This window comes from Nannospalax galili, unplaced genomic scaffold (genome assembly GCF_000622305.1).
Source record: "Nannospalax galili isolate Female #2095 unplaced genomic scaffold, S.galili_v1.0 scaffold263, whole genome shotgun sequence".
Lineage (NCBI taxonomy): Eukaryota > Metazoa > Chordata > Mammalia > Rodentia > Spalacidae > Nannospalax > Nannospalax galili.
The window spans coordinates 274094-283301 of NW_008350402.1; the positions used below are offsets into that span (position 1 = coordinate 274094).

The window sequence follows — 9208 nt, forward strand, 5'->3', positions numbered from 1 at the left end:
AGGTTCATGAAGTGGTTCCTCTAGGCCTGATCTGAGGAGCGGGATTTTTCTTTAAATTTTTATTTTTATTTATGTGTGAGTGTGTGTGTGTGTGTGTGTGTGTGTGTGTGAGACACGTGTAGGGGTGCCAAAGGAGGCCAGAAGAGGGTATCAGACCTCCTGGAGTTGGAGTTACAAGTGGTTGTGAGTTGCACAACATGGGTGCTGGGAATGGAACTTAGGTCCTCTGTGTTAGAAATAAGGAGTTTTAACCCTCTCCCAGTTTGGGCACTAGAATGCTAGGGATTAAGAACTGAAAGAGTTGCAGGTGGAAAGGAAAAGCAACCAACTTCATACAATCCACACTGACATTTATTAGTCAATGAGGGGTGACTACTGACCAGCGGGAGTCTGCAGTAGCCACACAAGCCAAACAGTGGGGGAGCTTAAGTACTTTTGTGTGTGTTAACAGAGTCATGGGGGTTGGGTAGAAGAGCTAGGGCCTGCACTCCCTCCCACCAAGAGTCTCGGGAGGGCTTGTGGGAGAAGATTTAGGGTATGCAATCTTTTCCCCATAAGGGTCTCAGATGGTCTTGTTTGCAGAACATTATGGTTGGGGTTTATGGGATCCCGGATGGGCTTGTTTGCAAAGCAAGTATTGCTTTATGGTTTGAGGCTAGTGGAGGTCCCCCTTCACTCTGGAAGAGAAGCAAGCACTAACCACTGAGCAATCTCTCCAGTCCCAGGGACAGGATTTGGGATGGTGGTGTTCCCGCCACAATGGAGGCCAGGCAGTTCCCTGACCTCATGGCTAAGCTACTAAGCACTGTCTGAGAGCTCTAATTGAAACAAAATGAAGTGCCAAGCATGCTTCTAATGCTATTTCCTTTGAAGACCTGGTATCTGTTTTAAGTGACTGAATTCCAGTACCCACCAACAGTCCCTGCTAACGATGTGGGCATCCCCTTTAACCTCTGTCTTCCTTACTGAAAGTGTGTTCCACACAGGCAGGACTAAGGCAGCTACAGTGCTTAGCACACATCAGGGGGAAAGAGAGTGGGAGGGGGAGAAGGAGAGTACTCTGCATAAACAAAGGCTTTATTTGAGGTTGGGAGGAGGATGGCACAAGTACAGGCCCTGGATAGTGTCCAGGGAGCGCTTCCAGCTGTCCTTCCAGAGCTGAGCCTCCATCTCCAGTGTTCTGAAGTCATCCTGGATCTTCTTCAGCTCTTTGTCAAACAGAATCAAGTATTTCTGGAGGAAGGAACAGGAAGGCCCATGGGGAGGGGCTCCTGTCCTCCCTGCTCTTATTGCCTTGGGCACTTGGGGACCCACAGCAAGCCACTCCTGACTCTCGTGCACCAGCACCTGTCCCATAAGGCATTTTTCAGGAATTCGTCCAACAAGCTCTCAGGTAGATTAGGCTTTTTTTCCTACTTGAAGCCTCATCTGGGGTCACCCAGCTCCAGAGAGGCTGAGTAGGGACTGAGGCCCATGTCTATCTGGCTCTGGGCCCTGTGCATTCCTGGACTTTGCAGAGGACATGGGGGTTCCTGGCTTCTTCAAGAAACTGAGTCCTGGACCTCCAGCCCTCACTGAATTCAGCAGGCAGAGCCTCTCTCTCTGCCTGGGACTTGGAGGGGCAGATGGGGGTACACCCACGAAATGGGCACTTTCCTGAGAAATGGGCACTTCATACTTTCCCCAGGACCAGTGCCTATCTAGACCAGACTGGGTTTCTCTCTGGGCACCAGGACCAAGGGTCCATGTATCTTCATGGCTGAGGGGTCCTTCTGGTGGCATTTGGGTATAGCCTCCTCATCAGGTCAGACCCACAGCCTGCCAGGCACTGGGATCAAATCCTGGCTCTGCCACTCAGTAGTGGCACAGAAAGGCCAGAGTCTTTAGGTGTCAGTGTCCTTGATGGTGAAATGGGGGTAGGAATTGCTGAGAGGATTTGGTGAGGTGCCTGAAGTCAAGAATAGAAGGTACCAGGCAGCACTCAGAGGTTGCTAGTGCTCCTGCTATGTCCCTCAATGCAAATCTGCTGCTCCATCATTGCTGTGCTTGTCTGCCCTGTCCCTGACTTTACTGTCCCTCTGCAAAGTTTTTCTTCATGAGCTGGGTGAGGTGTCCCTCATCTGCCCCACCTCCCAGCACCAAGGTTCATGTCTCTGAGTCACGCTGGAACACCGCCCTTGGCACATGTCCTGGTGCTTTTCTTTGGACATCGCTTTCTCATGTCCTTATGCCTATGGAGAATTGAGACCAGCAGTTCTGGGGCATGTTGGCATACGTTTGCTCCATGGACCAGGTGTTGGGGTATCCAGCAGTGTGATGCTTCCTCCTTCCCACCACATCCTGACTCACCAGGTACACAGCATCTCGGGCTTCCACAGTGGCCAGGTGGCCCAGGGTGGTCTTAGAGGTGGTTATTGAGGCTGTCCTCTCTGTCAGAATCTTGGTTTGCATGGTGATTTCGTTGGGCTTGATTCCTGGCCACTTCCTACAACAGATATGCTTGGCTTTGTCATTGGCTGGCCACCCAGCACCAGGCTGGGAATGTTTGGCTTCATCATTGGTCAGCCACCCAGTACAAGTTTGTCGACGCTCAGCAGTTACCACAGTTTTAAACAGCTTCATTAAAAGTACCACCCTGCCTCTACCTCCCACCCTCCTGCCCCACCTCCCACCTTCCTGCCCTACCTCCTCCCCTTCTGGCCCTCTTCCCACCCAGAATTTCCTGTTTGCTTCTTTACATTCTCTGTTTCCCATTTCTGGGCTGCCTTAAGGGTATGTAACAGTCATGGGGCCTGATGTGTGGGAAAGGCCTTTCTGTGGGCCTCAGGGAGCATTCACTGGGCTCCTGGCCCATTTGCCTTTTTTTTTTTTAAGTTTTTATTTTTAAATGAATTCTAATTTTATATGTATAAATGTTTTGCCTGCATGTATATAAGTGTACCCATGTTTTACAATACACATGGAAGTCAGAAGAGGGTGTTGGATCCCCTGGAACTGGAATTATGGATGGTTGTTAGCTGCCATGGAACTGAACCCAGGTCCTCTGCAAGAACAGCCAGTTCTCTTAACCGCTGAGCCATCTGCACAGTCTCCCATTTTTCTATTATGCTATAGAGGCCTCTGCTGAGAACACAGCTGGGCCCATCATGCTCACAGACCCAGGGGACAGGCATTTTGACAGCTCTTATCACACGTGACAGACAACTGGAGTGGTTCACAGTGCCAGCAGTGATTTGACAATGTGCTCTCTACCTCCGGAACAGGACTTTCTTTCTTCATAGGCCCCTTCTCATGTGAAACGGTAGCTATGGAGTTCCCAGGGTGTATAGGGTAACCTCAGTAACCCATCTATCTTTCTCTGCAAACAGCCTTACTTATTTCAGAGGAGGAAACTGAAGATTGGAACACAGTGACTTTCCATTTGGTCTGAGTTCAGAACCTGAGACCCTGTTCCAACCCCAGTGGACATGGCCATTCACAGTGTCCCTTGCTCCCCTGGGCTGTCACCTGCTCCCACGTTCAATCAGGGGCTTCTCAGTCTCTTCTTCCAGAGAGAGCCTGGCCAGTTTCTTCCGTATGAGAACTGATGTTTTCTGCTTTGGGGGCTCCATCCCTGGCAAGAAAGAAGTGTGTTATTGACTAAAAACTCGAGAAGCAGAGATGTGCCACCATGATCACATATGGACACAGGAGGGCTCACCCTGGAAAGATTACGTTAAGGCTGTCTACCAGATGTCTAACCCACTGACACAATTTTGACATGCTTTTCTGGTGGGGAGAAAGGAACTCTGAGTGCAAAGTGAGCTAGAGACTATAGAGCACTCTTCAAGAGAGCAGTTAGGCACTTGCTTCAAAAGAACAGCTAGCATACCTCTACCACGGTCTGTGTTGGGGGGTCTCTGTTCCCTGACACCCTTACCAGGCCTGGGTGTCACCAAACTGAAACCAGGAAGCTGGATGCATACCTATAATACCAGCCATTGGGAGGCTAAGGCAGAACAATCTTGTGTTTAAGACCAATGGTGGCACATGCCTTTAATACCAGCACTGGGAGGCAGAGGCAGGTGGATCTCTGTGAGTAGGCCAGGTTGGTCTACATAGTGAGTTCCAGGCCAGTTGTAGCTATAGGGAGGCTCTGTCTCAAAAAGCCAGAAAGCCAAAAAGCCAAAGAAACAAAAAGCAAACCAAACAAAAATAAGACTAATCTGGGTACTGTAAGACTACATCCCTCAACTGGCCAAAATGCAGAGAATAAGAGACTGCAGAGAACTTATCCCTGAATAGGACACCTATAACCAATCTCTGCCACTCAAGGCTCAGGTATCATTACAGAAGAGGGGGTGGAAAGATTGTAATAGTCAAAGGGGACGGAAGACCACCAGGAAACAGTTTTCTGGACAGCTGGGAAGTTACTCATGAACTTACAGCAATGGTGACAGTATGCCTAAGACCCATGCAAGCTCAAACCAGACAAAATCCCAGCAGAGAAGTAAGGAAGTGGCTGAGAAGGCCCAACCTTCACTGAGGCACTATTGGCAACTTATAACTACTGGAAGAGAGAGTTGGTTTTCTTTAAGTATGTGATGCTAGATAGGTTAACAGAGTCCAGTGAATGGACTCACACCTGGGGACATTTGGAGATACAAAGTTGGTTTGATAGGTCTTTTTATGACAGAGTATATGAAAACTGGCAGGGTTATAAAAGGGGCGCACATAGGGGATGGAGTCTAAATATGCTCAAATTATATTGTATGTCGCAAAAATTCAATAGAAGGTTTTTAAAAAGAATGTGCCTGTGAGGTTCTTTGTAGCATAGTGATGACAGTCCTTTCTCTGACCCATAGCTTGTGAGTCGCCCACTTTGTAGTTTCTTTCCATATCTGAAAAATTTCTGCTTTTATTTAACCCAGACAAGTGCCACCATTTTCCTTATGGCCTCTGATTTTTTTTTTTTTTTTTTTTTTTTTTTACCCCATTTTCCTTATTGCCTCTTATTTTTTTTTTTTTTTTTTGTCTTTTTGAGACAGGGTCTCCCTGCAGCAGCAGCTGGCCTGGAACTCACTATGTAGACCAGGCTGAACTTGATCTCACAGAGATCCGCCTGCCTCTGCCTTCTGAGTGATGGGACTAAAAGCATGTGCCACCACACCTGGCCTCTGATTCTTATTATACGCTTTTAAAAGGTGTCTTTACCCAGAGAATATGAAAATATTTGCTGTTAGGGTTCTGTTTTTACTTACAATCTTTGCATTTGCCTTTTAGTCAAAACATTATTTCAATAAAAATAAATAAAAATCAATCAGTCCACTTGTGACGTATATTATATTGGTAAATTGTCATGTGATGTTTGAGTTTATTGAGAAGCTGACTCTGGAAGTGGGGTTACCCTCCCCACCATTTCAGAAGCAAACATGTTTGTCTCAAAGTGTCCTCCACAGCCCCTTGTCTGGGGAGGGACTGGCCTCTGTGACACTGAGGGAAGAAACAGCAAAACAGCCCAAACGTAAAAACACTGTGTCCTTGGAAACAACCAGGAGGTAAACCATTTCCAACAGAGGTTACTGCAGTGGAACAGGAAGCTGGAAGTTCAGCCAAAGGAAGGTCATTCATGAAGAAAAACCTCAATGAGGAACTGTAGCTGCCTGCCTCAACTTCCCCCGTCAGTTTCTGCTGGGAGGTGTGAGTGCCTTATGTGCCGATATTATATCTCTGTGTGTTGCTATTTGTTCTTGTACTTAGAATCCTCATCCAAGGTCACATTCTGTTCTGCCCAGAACTTTCTCTATTGGGAACTCCAGCTGACAGCTTCATAGGGCTTCTCTAGTCAGATTCCTCTATGTATGTATGTATGTATGTATGTATGTATGTATCATCTATCTATCTATCTATCTATCTATCTATCTATCTATTATCTATCTGCTACTCACTTTTTTTTAAAATTTCGACTTGCAGTATACTTAATAAACTCACTCACCTAAACAGCAGTGTAGCTATCATAGATCATTCTTGGGACTCTACAGAATACCACTCAGTGGAGAAGCTGTTTTCACCCTGGATGAGGGACGGCAGACAAACCGCAGTCATCCTACCCTCGGGACCCCCTGGGGCCACAACATGAGGCTGGTGTGGCACTTACGTGGAACCTGGATATCATCAATGGTGACTACTTCATCCAGTTGCAACAAGAACTTCTCTGTGAAGGCGGCCAAGCTGGCAATGAAAAAGTGGCTATATTTCTTGGCAAATTCCTAGAGGAAACAGAGTGAAAACAGACTTCCAGGTGACGAGCTTCCCTACCAGCCTGGCTGAGGGAGGGCAGGGTTGGCTCTGCAGAAAGCTCCCCAGTGAGCCAACCCCAAAGTCATGGTGACAACTGAGTAGGAGTTAACTGGCATCCACTCCTCAGAACCAGAGACCTCTCCCAACAGCTGATCTGGTTTGAGATTAAGAAAGGATTCAGAGGCCCTGAGGAAATAGCTCAGTTGATAAAATGCTTGCACCAAAAGCATGTGAGTTCAAACTCCACACCCACATAAAAGCCAGTGTGGTGGCCCACGCCTTTAATCCTAGCACTCAGGAGGCAGAGGCAGGTGGATCTCTGTGAGATCAAGCCTAGCTTGGTCTACATAGTGAGTTCCAGGCCAGCTGTGGCTACAGGGAGACCCTGTCTAAAAAACCTGTGGTGTGTGTTTATAATTCCTACACTGTGGAGACAGAAACAGGTAGATTCCTAGGGCTCCATGACCCACCAGGCTATCCTCTGTAGTGAGTTCCAGGTTCAGTGAGAGACCTTATCTCATAAAATGAGACTGTCTCCTGCCTCTCCCGTTCATCACCATGGCTGTGAGCTGGACCTACTCTTCCAGTCCCATCTCTTCACCTCTCTCCCATGTTTTCATTTCAGTCTTTCTGGATATTTCCCCTGGATCTGACTCAACTCACCAGTTCCACATTCAGCTGTGTATAATCTGGCTGCAAACCAATTCATCATTCTAAAAGATGAGCACTCCTGAGAAATGACACCCTAGGTTGACTTCTGGCCTCTACCAGCATACAAGCATATTCACACACACCTGTACACACACCTGTACACACACACACACACACACACACACACACACACACACACAGAGAAAAGACTCAGAAATGGCCAAGGGATGCACACAGACAATTCACAAAAGAGAAAATAATGGCTGGGTAGATGGCGCGTCTCTTAACACTGGTTTTTCTTGCAGAAGACCCGGGTTAGAATCCCAGCACCCACATGGCAGCTAACAACTGTCTGTAACTACAGTTCTGGGGGATCCAACAGCCTCTTCTGTCTTCCATGGGCATTGCATAATAAGGGTGCACTTACCTACATGCAGGCAATACATGCATACACATAAAATAAAAATAAAATATTTTTAAAAAGAAAATAAAACTAGTCACAGATCACGAAGAAAATGATCATTTCTAATTTTGTAAATTATTTAGGAATCAAAGAAATGTAAACATTCCATAATGACCATTTCACCTATTAAAAAAAACCCACCCACTTTTGTGACTGCATTGGCCCAGGTGCCAACCAAGGGCCAACACTTTGTACTGCTGCTGGTCATCACAGTCAACTTTCTGGAGGTTGGTGTGGCCCTTGGCTCCTGGACTGGGGACTGAACAGCATCACTAACCTCCATCTTCTCCTTGTTCATGTGTATCACACGGTCGAGCTCCTCCTGCCTCAGCTCCTCCACTGTGTGTAACGACTCCATTTGTTGGGCATATGTTGGGTGGCCAAGATTTGGATGGAGCTTCTGGGCATTGTCATCCTTCAATCAAACAAGCCAGAAATCAGCAGAGATTCTGACTCAGATCCAAGGTCAGGACCAATGTATCTGTCAATTAAGGCCACAAGGCCACAGCCAGACAGATGTGTCCTGACAAAGGAATGAGTAGCAGAGAGGACAGGGTGGGGACGTGCCTGGATCAGCTCTGAGGGTTGAAGAGAAGGTGAGCTGAGCATCTGCCCTAGCACAATCAGGGTTTTTAGTTCCCTAAAATCAGCACCAATCATGACCTTTGGTACCAAGGACCATTATGGATAACTGTTGTTGATCTCAATGACCAAGGCCCCACCAAACCCAGCAGAGCTTACATTAAACACAGCATAGGGGTTGCTGAACACATTCTGGGAACAAGTGCTGACTCATTACTGTTCCCAACAACTTCCCAGCCTGGCCCATCTCCTTCCTTTAGCCTTAGCCTTGCTCATGACCTTCCTCTCTTCTCAGTGCCCAGTGCTCCTGGTCCTGCAACCCTCACCTTCTTTTTCTCAAGCTGCTTCCGTTGCTTCTCAAACTGCTCCCGAATCTCCTTCATGGAGGAGCAGAACTTGTTCCAGTGCTGTTCCTTAAAATTCTCTGTAACCAGCCAACACACCCGGGGCAGCAGCTCCTCAAATCTCCTCACCTGGGTTCGTAATTCTGCAAGAATTGGGAGTAGGATATCAGGGAGAGGACAGAATAGATGCAAGTTGCTGAGGAGATCTCACCAAAAAAGACTGGAAACTATTTCTCAAGGCAGAACTTTGGTGGTCTCCAATGTGGTAATAGCTATTCTGTCAAAAGGAGCCCTGCAGTCAGATCAAGATGGAAAATGCTGGTTAAGCAAGCTCAGAGGGTTCCTTCTGCAGACTGCTAACATCTCAGCTCACTTGAAACACACGTTGTCCTTCAGCAGCTCCCAAGTTTTCATCTAGTGCCTCTTCAGACGTTGCCTTGACCGTCTCCATCCCCCTCTTGTTGGGCTGCATGACTGTGAGCTAGACCTACTCTTTCAGGCCCATCTCTTTACCTCTTTCCCAGTTTTCATCTCTTTGCCTTTCTGGATATTTCCTTTGGCTCTGCCTTCCAGTTCACTAATTCCACATTCATCTGTGTATATAATGGCTATAAACACATTCATTATTCTAAAATTTCAACTCTTAATGTTTCTCTTTTGAAGTTCTATTCATTCTCTGTTGAGTCTAACTGATCGTTTTAGTAGCAGCTTGCTTCTTACTCATGTTTCTGTTTTCTTCTTTTATTTAACTATAAACATGTTATTTTGTATTTTGTGCTTGGTATTTCTTCCTTCCCTCCTTTTTTTCCTCCCTCTCTTCCTTTCTCCTTCCTCCTAGTTGCTCCCTCCTCTCTCTCTCTCTCTCTCTCTCTCTCTCTCTCTCTCTCTC

General features: G+C 46.9%; 1 protein-coding gene across 1 annotated transcript in view; it reads right to left on the bottom strand.

The window, feature by feature from the left end:
- Positions 1-1077: 1077 nt before the first annotated feature.
- Ccdc180 (coiled-coil domain containing 180) overlaps positions 1078-9208 on the bottom strand; it is a 54737-nt gene continuing 46606 nt past the window's right edge. The window contains exons 32-37 of the mRNA XM_008847725.1: positions 8302-8462; positions 7671-7808; positions 6137-6248; positions 3508-3613; positions 2350-2485; positions 1078-1233 (exon numbers count right to left, since the gene is read on the bottom strand). Of these exons, the coding sequence (XP_008845947.1) occupies positions 1078-1233; positions 2350-2485; positions 3508-3613; positions 6137-6248; positions 7671-7808; positions 8302-8462 (809 nt within the window). The remainder of the gene's footprint in view (positions 1234-2349; positions 2486-3507; positions 3614-6136; positions 6249-7670; positions 7809-8301; positions 8463-9208) is intronic.